The sequence below is a fragment of the Myotis brandtii genome, unplaced genomic scaffold (genome assembly GCF_000412655.1).
Source record: "Myotis brandtii unplaced genomic scaffold, ASM41265v1 scaffold191, whole genome shotgun sequence".
NCBI lineage: Eukaryota > Metazoa > Chordata > Mammalia > Chiroptera > Vespertilionidae > Myotis > Myotis brandtii.
Genome location: NW_005357115.1, coordinates 103,667 through 116,835, shown reverse-complemented (window position 1 = coordinate 116,835; position 13,169 = coordinate 103,667). Strand labels below are relative to the sequence as shown.

The window sequence follows — 13,169 nt, the reverse complement described above, 5'->3', positions numbered from 1 at the left end:
CCCTTCCTCTCTGTAAAAAATCAATAAAATATATAAAAAAAAAAAAAAAAGAAACATCGATCAGCCGCCTCCTGCACACCTCCTACTGGGGATGTGCCCGCAACCAAGGTATATGCCCTTGACCGGAATCGAACCTGGGACCCTTGAGTCTCCAGGCCGATGCTCTATCCACTGAGCCAAACCGGCCGATGTTTCTTTCTCATCGATGTTTCTAACTCTCTATCCCTCTCCCTTCCTCTCTGTAAAAAATCAATAAAATATATTTTTTTAAAAAATGAAATACATAATTCTTGCTCACAGATGATAGAAAAGTAATCTCCTTAAACTCCAAATGAGAAAGATCAGCACCCTCCATTTCATCAGACAACTTTGAACACTTCTAACACCAGTCTGGTATTTGGCATTCTGGAATCTAGAATCTAAAAGTGGTTTTTTGAAAGAAGCACTGTTAGTAATGAATCACAGGTTATGAATGTATTTTACAGTTTCCCTATCTACAGTCATTGGACATGCATAACCAACACAGTTGGCAAGTGTGATACACTATCATTTAGGGATAGGTTAGATAGATAGATAATGTAGAAGATTATAAAATTAACACCATCCTTTGAATTGCAGGTGAAGCTGTGTGACTTTGGTTTTGCACGCATCATTGGTGAAAAGTCATTCAGGAGGTCTGTGGTAGGAACTCCAGCATACTTAGCCCCTGAAGTTCTCAGAAGCAAAGGTTACAACCGTTCTCTAGACATGTGGTCAGTGGGAGTTATTGTCTATGTGAGCCTCAGTGGCACATTTCCTTTTAATGAAGATGAAGATATAAATGACCAAATCCAAAATGCTGCATTTATGTATCCACCAAATCCATGGAAAGAAATTTCTGGTGAAGGTAAAAAAAATGTTTAGCTCTATGCCTTTTAGTCTGAAAATCTTTGTGACCCCCCCCCCCATCAGCCGTTTTTTACTTTTATATATATACATCTTCTATTCATCTTCCAAATTCAATTAGTTACCTGTTTTTGAGCGCTCTTCCTTATAATTCCCAGGCATAGCACTAATCCAGGCCCCACTTGGCTCATTTTGAACTACTAAAATCTCTGTCCTTTCTAGTCATCACTGGCAAATGCATCTTCAGGAAACACGTTTACTTTCATATCATTGGTCTCCCTGTAACCACGCTGCAGCTATTTCTGTGATATGACCCAAGCTTACTTCCAGCTTCATCTCCCACTACTCCCCTATATAGTCCTGGACTATTTTCTGATGAGGTCTCTGCCTACAGTCCCTCCTCAGGTTCTTTATATCTAGAATGAGCTTTATAGTCAGTAGAATCTCCAGTTTGTTTTCAGCTCTCCTGTGGACCCCTACTGGAAAGCTTTATACATTTATTTTTCCTGCCTAGTAAAGGGTTTTGAGTTTGCTATTCCTGGTTGTGTCCAGCAAGGATGACTTGGTTAGCCTTTAATTGATACCCAAACACTAACCTTAAAGCTAAATTTAATCATAACCCTAACAACAAAAAAACCACTGTTGAGTATGAACTTTTTAAAAAATATGATTTTAGAGAGAGGGATAAGTAGAAACATCGATGAGATACATTGATTGGCTGCCTCCTGCACACCCCCTACTGGGGATTGAGCCTGCAACCCTAGTATATGCCCTAACTGGGAATCAAACCAGTGACCTCTTGGTTCATTGGTCAACACTCAACCACTGAGCCACACCAGCCAGGCTTGAGTATGAACTTTTGGTAGTAACTTATCACCTCAATCTAACCATGGAGGCAAGGTAATGGCCTTGGCAACTTTTCTAGACCAAGCCAGGGACTAGAAAGCAGTGTGATGTCAATATGATGGAAGGGGGAGGGCATTATCTTGTAATCAGCATCTGTTTTATTCATCTTGAAATAACATGTGAATACTTAGCATTGTGTGCTAAGCACCATTCTAAGCCATTTACGTGTATTAAGATAACGCCATCTTCTCAACAAGCTTATTTTACAGATGAAGAAACAAAGGCAGAGTAGAATTTAGTAACTGACGTTGTATCACAGAATAGGTGGCAGAATGACTTCAGCCCAGCCTGGCAGGCTCCACTCTTTTTTTTCCCCCCTAAGTTTTGTTTATTTTTTAATGGAATTTATTGGCGTTACAGTGGTTAATAAAATTATATAGGTTTCAAGTGTGCAATTCTATAATACATCATCTGTATTATTATGTGTTCACCATCCAGTCTCCTTTCTCCACCACTTATTCCTCCTTCACCCTCTTATACATGCCCCCACCCCTCCTTTCCCTCTAGTAATCACCATACTGTTGTTTGTGTCTGAGTTGTTTTTGCTTAATACCTTCACCTATTTCACCCAGCCCTGTTCCCTTGTCAGTTTGTTCTTTCTGAGTCTCTTTCTGTTTTGTTCATTAGATTCCACATATAAGTGAAATCACATGGTATTTGTCTTTCTGACTGTCTGGTTTCACTTATAATACCCTCTAGACTAGGTCAGTGATTCTCAACCTTGGCTGCACATTAGAATCACCTGGGAATCTTTTTAAAATCCTGATTTCTGGGCCTCGTCCTCCGGAAATTCTGTTTCTTTGTTACTAATGTTGTGGCCCCACCCCATAACAAAGAAACAGAATTTCCGGAGGATGAGGCCCAGAAATCAGGATTTTAAAGATTCCCAGGTGATTCTAATGTGCAGCCAAGGTTGAGAACCACTGCTCTAGGTCCATCCATGCTGTTGTAAAAGGTAATATATCCTTATTTTTTACAGCCGAGTAGTATTCCATTGTGTAAATATACCACAGCTTTTTTACCTACTCATCTACTGATGGCACTTGGGTTGCTGCCAAATCTTGGCTATTGTAAATAGCACTGCAATGAATATAGGGTGTATATATTCTTTTGAATCAGCGTTTCAGGTTTCTCTGGATATATTCCCAGAAGTGGAATTGCTGGGTCATAAAGCAGTTCCATATTTAATTTTTTGAGGATCCTCCATACTGTTTTCCATAGTGGCTTCACCAATCTGCATTCCCACCAATAGTGCATGAGGTTCCCTTTTCTCCACATCTTCACTTGTCATCTGTGGACTTATTGATAGCCATTTTGACAAGTGTGAGGTGATAGTCCATTGTGGTTTTAATTTGCATTTCTCTGATGATTAGTGGCATTGAGCATCTTTTCATGTTTATTGGCCATCTGTATTAGTATATCCTCTTTAGAGAAGTGTCTATTCAAGTCCTTTGCCCATTCTTTTATTGGATTGTGTTTTTTGTGGTGTTCAGTTCTTTATAAATTTTGGATATTAACACCCCTTATCAGATGTAACATTGGTGAGTATGTTCTCCCCATTCAGTGGGTTGTCTTTTTATTTTGTTGGTGGTTTCCTTTGCTGTGCAAAAACTTTTTGGTTTGATGTAGTCTCATTTACTTTTTTATTCTCCTTGCCCGAAAATATATACCACAAAAATACTGCTACGAGAAATGTCTAAGGTTTTACTGCCTATCTTTTCTTCTAGGGTTTTTATGGTTTTGAGTCTTACATTTAACTCTTTAATTCAGTTTGAGTTTATTCTTAGGTATGATGTAAATAGGTGGTCTAGTTTCATGTTTTTGCACATATCTGTCCAATTTTCCAACACCATTTATTGAATAGACTGCCTTTACCCTATTGTATGTTCTTGCCTCGAATATTGACCATAAAGGCATGGGTTTATTTCTGGGCTTTGTTTTGTTCCATTGATCTGTATGTCTGTTTTTATACCAGTACCATGTTGTTTTGATTATTATGGCCTTATACTATAGTTTTATATCAGGTAGAATAATTACCTCTAACTTTGTTCTTCTTTCTCAAGATTCCTTAGGCTATTTGGGGTCTTTTGTGGTTCCATATAAATTTTTGGATTATTTGTTCTAGTTCTGTGAAATACACCATTGGTATTTTGATAGGAATTGCATTGAATCTATAGATTGCTTTGGGTAGTATGGACATTTTAATAATATTAATTCTTCCTAGCAGAGTCTATACTTTTAACCTGTATTTTATATTGCCTCCTTAATAAAACAGATACACTGTAAATTCAGTAAACAGTTTCATGGATCATTAACATCTTAGTTTAAAGGCCATGTCCTTGAGGGGAAAAAAATCCTCAACCCTTTATGTATTTCTATGGCTTGAACTGCCTTCCAGGCAGTGCCACAGGTTTGGGGTGCTTTGTAATCCCAAATTCATGTATCTAATTTTGTATTTTCCTTAGCAATTGATTTGATAAACAACCTACTTCAAGTGAAGATGAGAAAACGTTACAGTGTGGACAAATCTCTTAGTCATCCCTGGCTGCAGGTAAAAAAATGTGTATCTCTTTGTCAAACCTCATTTGAGCAGATCATTATGATTTCTCTTACCTAATGAAACTACTGTAAGATCAACAGGCTCTACACATCTTAGAATAATGTAAGTGTCCTATGGTGATAATTTGTACTGTGGCTGAATCTCTGGAAGTTTTTGCAATAACACCACTGAAGTGCAGAACTGATAGGCAGTTAAACGCCCATCACCTGAAAGCAATGAATTTGCCTTTCATGGGGCTTTATGTGTTCGTTTCACCTTTTTGTACAATGAGCATAACACATTATTTTCAAGTATACTTTACTTTTAAATAAATTTCTATTCAAAGGTTCATATTTGCATTGAAGAGACTGGAAATGCCATTTGAAACATTTGCCTTAGTTCCTCCAAAAGCTATTTTATAGATTTGTAAAAAGGTACCTCCAAACTTCAGTATAAAGAGAGAAGCTTTAGAACTATTAAGAGCAGTGAGGGGTAGAATTAACTTAAAAACAAATGCAATCAGTTATTCTCAGGGTTTATTAAATTACCCTGATAATAGATTCTAGCTAAGCACTTTCCCCTATTTTAAGGAGTAAGTCATGGACCTCTCATAGTATAGAACAGAATGTTTTAGTGATTATTAGCCACCTCAGAAGCCTGAGACAATTTTTAACTTTAGAAACTAGTTAATTTCTTCATATTCAGTTTGAAAAAGTATCTTTAACACTGATAATTTAAAATATTACAAATGGAACTTACTTTATAGCAAGTACTTATGAGTAGGAGCTTGTCAATTATATGATTATGGTGCTAAAACAAAACAGTTGACGGATTTTGTTTCTTTTATAGTTCATAGTCACTTCATTTTCTTCTAGGACTATCAGACTTGGCTTGACCTTAGAGAATTTGAAACTCGTATTGGCGAACGTTACATTACACATGAAAGTGATGATGCCCGTTGGGAAATACATGCGTACACACACAACCTTGTATACCCAAAGCACTTCATCATGGCTCCCAATCCAGATGACATGGAAGAAGATCCTTAATTATCAATGAGCTAACTTCAGTAAGGAAAGATTTCATTTTATGGACAGATATTTTGCTGCACAACTGTTGTTCTTTGGAGGCTGTCATCTGCAAGGATGCAAAGACATGAGGAAATATAAGGAATCAGTGACACCAATACTGTAGTTCATAATGAGTAGGTACAAGAGGGGAAACAGTGATAAAGACACATAATGACACCAAGATGAAGCTTTCATAAATTTTTATAGCATAAGAAATAACTGGTTTTTGTATTTTTTTTCCTAATCCTTCATTTTAGTACAATAGTGGCACTTAATTTATCTTCCCTTTCCTGCTCTTATATTATTTTCAAGAAAGGGGACAGATAGGCAAGCTAGGATCCAGTTATTACATAGCTTGACCAAAACATGTAAGAGTTACAAGGTTGATTACTAAACAATTAAATTTAAAGAGATATCAGAGAGGCTGCTGGCATATGATTTCCTATAAAGACTTTAAACATTTGTTTAACTGACCCTAGAGGGATTGAGGGGTTTTTCATATCTGCCTTAAAAAGGAACGCTGGATTATTTTACCTTTCTTTTTTAGGTCAATCAGGACTCCAAACTCTAACTGTTTTGGAGTTGAAACTCTGAATATGCTCTCTACAACTTAAAAATTAAGTTGTCACCTTTTGTTACAATAGCCTCTAAGATAATTTTGGACAACTGATGTTAGAAAACCAGGAACTGCTGATCTGAGTGATGAGTTACTATGTATGTCTTCTCATAGCTCAACTCTGCTGCTAATAATGTTCTCACTGACACCACTATGATGCCACAATTAGATTCCAGCATTCAATGGGTATAGACCTAAACTATAATTATATACCTTAACACAGGGCTGAATAATTTGAGGGAAGAAATTAATATATACTAAAAGTAACACCAGTGCAGGGTCAGTTAAAACTATAGGAAAGAATAGCAAACAGTGTCCTTTTTTTTCTTCCCTTAGGTTATTGGAAGGCTGTACAGATGTCTAGAATGTTTTTAAATCAGTTATTTTAAACTGTTTGGGTTGAGCATAAAACCCTTAGAAGGGTAGGACTCTATGATCAGCAGAGCAAATGAAAGGATAAGTATTTTTAAAACATTTCAGCTCCAGCAGCCAGCTAAATAAATTTTTTTCTACTCAGATATGTGATTTAAGAGGTTAGACTTTTTCATAGCTTTTTAAGAGTTACTAATAGTTTCCCCCCCCAAAAAAAATTAATATCTGGGACTTATAAAATCTATGGCTTTTTGTTTCTCCACTCTTCAGTAATCATTGTAAACTTTTTTTCCTCCAAAAAGAGCAAGAGATGTGTAATTAGTAGATCTGGGTTTAAGTCTTATAAGTCTTGGCTCCCTGTATTAGCTGTGTTGGCCTGGCCAGGTGACAATCTGTCTGAGCCTCGAGTTCCTCAGCCTACAAAATGAAGTTCCTAATTCTTGCCTCTACCTTCCTCACGGTGTTGTTTTGAAGATGTTATATATGAACATAGTCAATAAGCTAAAAACTATAAAAGTGTTCATTGTCACTGCCCACTGAACTAGAGGTAGCAAAGGAAAAGATTGTTCCTCTTTTTACAAAGACTCAGAGAACTTTTCACAATCTTTGAGTAGTAGCAAGCGTGTATTGTTGATATGTTCTGAGCTCTTTTTACACTCACAACAGTCATGAGCTAAGTGCATAATGAACCCCATCTCACAAACAAGGAAATTGAGGCACAGGGAGATTAACTAGCTGCTGATGTTCACACAGTTAGTATTTGAACCCAGACAGTGTGGCTCTGGAGTCCCTCTTACCCTTCTGATCGTTTTATTATACTGCTTCCCCATAAAGGTCTCCAGGAGACAGTCCACATCTCTCAGTATTTCATTCTCACAGGAGTTTTAAAACTCAAATTCTGCAAAACCTTTTAGAAATGTGTTTTCCCTAGGATAGATGACTTCCCTAAATTTCTGCAAAGTAAGTCTGTTTATATCACTGTGCTAAAAAGGAATAATTCTGAGTCAGTAGGCATCCTATTATGGTTTTACTACATAAGGTGAAAATTAACTGGAATGGTGTTTGTTTGCTATACTTATATAATCAAACGTTACAAGCCATGAAATTATTGCACTCTTTTTGTCGTTGAATGCCTAAGAAGTTTTCTAAATTTGTAAAGGCACTGTCAGATAATTTGGAGTTGAGTAATTGCTCCAGATACTGTATAACCTGCATAACCTTTTTTTTTGTCTTGAAATCAAGTTGTTTGTATAAAAAATAATTGTGAGAAACATTTGATAATGTACAAAATAGTCTATAATGACACTGTTCAGTACATTTTTATATTTTTTGTTACATCCCACTTTTTGTAAATATCCTCAAAAAAGCTTAATAATAAAATGTATTTCCATATCACCATACTTTTCCATGTGAAAACCTGAGCCTATCTCTGGTCGAGATATCCAAAGAAAATTTTATTTGGTTGTGTTATTTTCCCAGGCTTTGGTAAGAGAACTATTTTGGAAATAGTATTTGTAAATGGAACTAATGCTATATTTAAGAACAATGATTTTTTTTAACTGCCTAAAATAAAAAAAATAACTCATTATTATAATTTGATATGCAATTTGAGGTAATTAGAGGTCTCATTTCTTGGAATTAAAGTCTGAATAATTATAACAATACATTTTTTAGGCACTACTATTAAATAATCCACTACTGCAGCTGCCAGAAGACTTTAACGTATACCTAATACCAAAGTGAATTTCCTAGGTTTTAAGATATAAGGCATTGCCCGACTCTCCTATTAAATGGCCATTTCGGTTGTTTCCAGTTTTCCATAGGCTTTCTTACCTTCCAAAAATTGTCCCAACTAAGACTTTGAGGGGAAAAAATCATGGAAATAGAATAAGGGTGGCTAAGAATGGCCCAAGGCTGGACAGTATCTGAAAAAATAAGGCCTCCATGTTCCTTTACTTTAGAGTGACACACAGAATGCTAATCCTATTCTCAGTTAAGCCAAAGAAGCAATAAAAAGCAACAGTTCATCACTGCCAGTGAACTCCAATATAGTTCAAGACACATGGCTAATATCCTTTTCCTTTAATCTCACTTGTAAATTTGTGTTGCTAAAATAGCAATGTTTCAGAAAGTCCATATGTCTGGTATTAACACATTTCGTACCGCTCAGGAGTTTTCTTGTGTTTCGCGCACCATCTGTTAAGGACCGCTCACGAGTGTTCTCGTTTTTCACGCCCATGGAAAAAGGAGCAAATCTAGATACTTATGTAAATTTTGTTTGGTCCCTCTTCATAGAGGAAAATGTTTTACGCAGTACCATACGTTAAAAAAGTACTAGGAACTTTAATTGTTTAATTGTTTTTGTAAATAAAAATGTTATAATTATTGAAAAACAACACCTAAAGTGCATTATGATGATTTAAATAATGTGCAGTTTGCCCAAAAACGTGCGGTCCCTGGCATATGTCTTAGAGATTTCTATGCGGTACGCAATGTGTTAATATAAAAGTTCTGCCCTGACTGGTTTGGCTCAGTGGATAGACCGTCGGCCTGCGGACTGAAGGGTCCCAGGTTCGATTTCGGTCAAGGGCATGTACCTTGGTTGCGGGCCCATCCCCAGTGGGGGCTGTGCAGGAGGCAGCTGATCAATGTTTCTCTCTCATCGATGTTTCTAACTCTCTATCCCTCTCCCTTCCTCGCTGTAAAAAATCAATAAAATATATTTAAATAAAAATAAAAGTTCTGTGAACTAAAACATGAGAACTTAGTAAAACTAAAACTTGACATTTATCTGAAAATAAGGGAGAATTAGCTCAATTTGGAAACTTATACCTCCTAGATAGTCTACATTTAACTCACATTTTAAATGTTTACTGGTTTTACTGTGATTTTTAAATTTTTTAAAATCTAATTTTATTTTTAATTATAAAATTCCCAGAAGCCTGTGGTAAAAAATCCAAATACTTCAAAGGAGAACAAAGAAAAATGCTCTTTCCACCCCTAAGACCCTCTTCCAGATTGGGAAATTTAATAGTGATTATTGGGCATCCTTTCCTTCTTATATACAAGTAAGTAACACAGAACAAAAAACAACCTATCTGTACTAAAATACTCATTTCTGTGGAATTATAAGCATTTTTTTCTCCAACAAAAATGGAATCATAACTATAAAACATTTTGCACCCTACTCTTTCCACTTATATCTTAGAGATCTTTCCATGTCAGAACATACCACTCTACATCATTTATAAAAACATAATATATAGTTCTATTTAATCAGTCACCTGTAAATGGCCATTTAGGTTGTTTACAGTTTTCCAATCAGTGTTCATGTTTACTTTTTGAAATAAAATAAAAATGTATCAACTAGCTTTATTTACTAAAGGAAACTCAGTTTCACACATAAGAACACTTATTTGTTCCCAGAGTTAAAATAACTTGAAAAGATTAACGTTTAGCCCTAGCTGGTTTGGCTCAGTGGATAGAGCATCGGCCTGTGGACTGAAGGGCCCCAAGTTCAATTCCAGTCAAGGGCACATGCCTGGGTTGCAGGCTTGATCCCCAGTGGGGGGGGCGTGCAGGAGGCAGCCAATCAATGATTCTCATCATTGATGTTTCTATCTCTTCCTTCTTCTCTGAAATCAATAAAAATATATTTTTTTAAATAAAATAACTTTAAATGATTAACGTTTAGCCCTACATGGTTTGGCTCAGTGGATAAGCCTCGGCCCATGAACTGAAGGGTCCCAGGTTTGATTCTTGTCAAGGGCACGTAGCTCGGTTGCAGGCTCAATCCCTGGCCTGGTTGGGGCACGTGCAGGAGGCAACCAATCAGTCTCTCTCTCTCACATTGATATTTCTCTCTCCTCCCTTCCACTCTCTCAAAAAATAAATGGAAAAATATCCTTGGGTGAGGATTAACAAAAAAAAAAAGATGAACATTTAGTAGTATCTATACATATAAAAGGCTAAGCAACCGTCTGACCATCTGACTGGTAGCTATGACACGCAATGACCCCCAGGGGGCAGATGCTCAACACAGGAGCTGCCGAGCTGCGGTGACTTGGCAGCAGCAATTCTCAAGTGACACACCCCAGAACCAGAGAGGAAGGAGCCTGATTCAGAGGTGCGTCACCCAAGAACCACCCTCTCGCAACCTGGGACCCCTCGGGGGAATGTCGGAGAACCAGTTTTTGGCCTGATCCCTGCAGGCCAGGCCGAGGGACCCCACTCACTCCCCAGGTACCTTTTTAGCCACAGCGCTGCTCCAGGTACAGCTGGCCGGGGAGGGACCACGGGAGGTTGGCTCCAGGGTGTGTCCGGCCCCTCTCACCCAGTCCCACCCCACCAGCCACCTTTTAATTAATATGTGCATGAATCTGTGCACCGGGGCATTAGTTGTATATAAGATGGGCTGTTTTTATTGGCTGTGAAGAAATAAAATACTTTTTTTTACCTTTGATATATGAAATTCGTTTCCTTTATTTTAGTTTCTTAGGTAGACTTGGGGACTAAAAGTCCAAACTGAAATATCACTGCCAAGTAAGTTCACTAAATCCAGCCACAGGTGATGGAGAAGGTTTTGACTGATTTGCATTTATCTCATGGCTTCTACCATGAAGTCTCTGATGAGGCAACAAGGCAAAAAAGTTAAATCGTTCTCCCATCTTCTTAGGATTCATTAACATATCATACCCCTGAAGTAACTGCTGCCTCAGTGATGGTTCAGTGGATTTATCTAGAAGAACCTGAAAAGAAAATAATTTCTTAGTAAAAAAAAAAAAAAAAAATAGAAGGGTTTCCAGTTATACGTAGTAATAATGACTATTAGCTATTTAATAAAGCAGTGTTTAAAAAGTTATTTCTGACTATCTGCCTCAAAATCATGGGGTACTTACTGAAAACATAGGTTGCTATGACACAAACCTATGAATTTGTATGTTTAACAAATATTCCCAGATGGGCTGATCTACACTGAAGAGTAAAAATGTCCTCAGAACAGTTATAACATTCATACTCATAATTGCAATTTTCTTAGTGAACATGAACAATACTTGAAAATCTTAATTCTACCCCTTATGGAGATGCATGAAAAGGCTGCTCCGCCCCCAGGCCACCTGGTTAAACTAAATCCTATGCTGCTGAAAAGACTGGCTGGCTACAAGAACATTTAGGCCAGGTAAACTTTTTAACTATTTGTTGGAAATACTGTGAAATTAAAATATTTAATATGGAAATAAACCATTACCTTTAGCCGGACATCAATGCCCATATTTTTTAAAAATGTTTGTTGTTTTATTGGACCCAGAGAAGCCACTGTTCCCTGTGCCATTCTGCGCAAATAACTGAAGTCCACGTCAGCTGTTAGGTCGGCTGTTCCTGGGGCAATTAAGACATCATGAAGCTTGTGGCCACAAAACCCCTTGAACATAATTTTTAAAATGATAAGTTTTTGTCCTTTTATGCTATTATCAAGATTAAAGAAGTGCTATGATTTTAGTACATTTTATCTAACAACTGTTGAAAATATAGCTTAAGCCAGTGGTTTACACACTGTTAATGCAGTAGCACCATTTTCTATGTGGAAAACCTAGTATAAAGCACAGTGTTGGAGCGCCTGAAGATGCTGCTATCCTTAACAATTAACGTTTTCATGACTGCCCACGAATAGAGGAGATCTCATTAATCCTCCGGATGAATCCAGGTTACCAGAACCTAGATAGTGTTTTACAAAGTCTAACCATCAACTAGGTGCCTCAAAACCACCTGGGAATATGTTACTAGACTCTATCCAGACTTACTGAATCAGAATCCTGGAGGTAAAGCTAGGAAATCAGCATTTCTAATACACTATCCAGGCTTTCCTTAGATGCAATAAAGTTAGAAATTGAGAACCAGAGATTTAGAAAATGACTAATAGCATCTAGTTAAATACATTTCAATTAAAGTAAATTGAACATAACTGATCATATTCAAAGAATTTAAGAACAGATGTTTAGGGAGAAGAAAAAAATACACCTGGAGAAGAAAAAAATAGTGCAAATCTTATAGGAAAAGTTTGAATGATTACAGTAGCTAGATCAAATCTGCAAAGTACCAAATTATTTCTTTAAATGAAGGAGGGGTAGAATATTAAAAAAACTTCAGGCAAAATTTTCCATTTGTATATTTAGATGCTTAGTAGGATCTATGCAGACCTAGGTTCTGCAACTTAAGGAAGAATGTAGACAATTCAGACCCTGTTCAAAGGAAAGTTGGACAGTGGAGTTAGGCTTAGGAATAAGATCTAGAGTTAAAAGTAATTATAATATGAATTAATATTAATTATAAAATAATGTAATACAACAGTGTGAAGCACTATAGAAACCAAAGATAAACATCTTAAATGAGCTTCAAAACTAACAATTGATAACTAAGTAAATCATACCAATTAAATTCTGACAAGTCATGTTACTGAATTATACATACTCTGAAGGTATCTGTCTTAGTCCCATCATGACCGTAATCAGCAATCAGGGCAGCACCTCCAGTAAGAGCAATTCGTTGAGAAAGTTCCTGAATAATAACACCAGCCTCAGGACACACTTCCACATGATCCCTTGTCTCATCATGCTAGTAGGAACAGTTGAAAGAAAACACATCATTCAAAAGAACTGATTCCTTTGTTTTTCAGGTTTTCTGTATTTGCAGGTTTTTCTACAATGAGCATTTCTTATTTACAATAAAAATAAATTTGTTCTCAAACTGTCAAACTACAGCAGGAAGGCTGGGGAGGGTTGGG

The 13,169-nt window shown here is 36.8% G+C and overlaps 3 protein-coding genes across 6 annotated transcripts in view; 2 read left to right on the top strand and 1 right to left on the bottom strand.

Moving 5' to 3' along the window:
- The window catches only part of PRKD3 (protein kinase D3), a 61,488-nt gene extending 53,501 nt beyond the window's left edge, over nucleotides 1–7,987 (top strand). For all 3 annotated transcript variants that reach the window (XM_005864714.2, XM_005864716.2, XM_014538417.1), the window contains 3 exons: nucleotides 619–886; nucleotides 4,257–4,342; nucleotides 5,206–7,987. In XM_005864714.2, the coding sequence (XP_005864776.1) occupies nucleotides 619–886; nucleotides 4,257–4,342; nucleotides 5,206–5,379 (528 nt within the window). In that variant the 3' untranslated portion in view covers nucleotides 5,380–7,987. The remainder of the gene's footprint in view (nucleotides 1–618; nucleotides 887–4,256; nucleotides 4,343–5,205) is intronic.
- Nucleotides 1–13,169, top strand: part of LOC102242739 (interferon-induced, double-stranded RNA-activated protein kinase) — a 274,887-nt gene that overhangs the window by 163,158 nt on the left and 98,560 nt on the right. The window lies entirely within an intron of this gene.
- Nucleotides 10,851–13,169, bottom strand: part of NDUFAF7 (NADH dehydrogenase (ubiquinone) complex I, assembly factor 7) — a 13,845-nt gene continuing 11,526 nt past the window's right edge. Inside the window, exons 7-9 of the mRNA XM_014538490.1 lie at nucleotides 12,857–13,000; nucleotides 11,637–11,810; nucleotides 10,851–11,136 (exon numbers count right to left, since the gene is read on the bottom strand). Coding sequence (XP_014393976.1) covers nucleotides 10,921–11,136; nucleotides 11,637–11,810; nucleotides 12,857–13,000 — 534 coding nt within the window. The 3' untranslated portion in view covers nucleotides 10,851–10,920. The remainder of the gene's footprint in view (nucleotides 11,137–11,636; nucleotides 11,811–12,856; nucleotides 13,001–13,169) is intronic.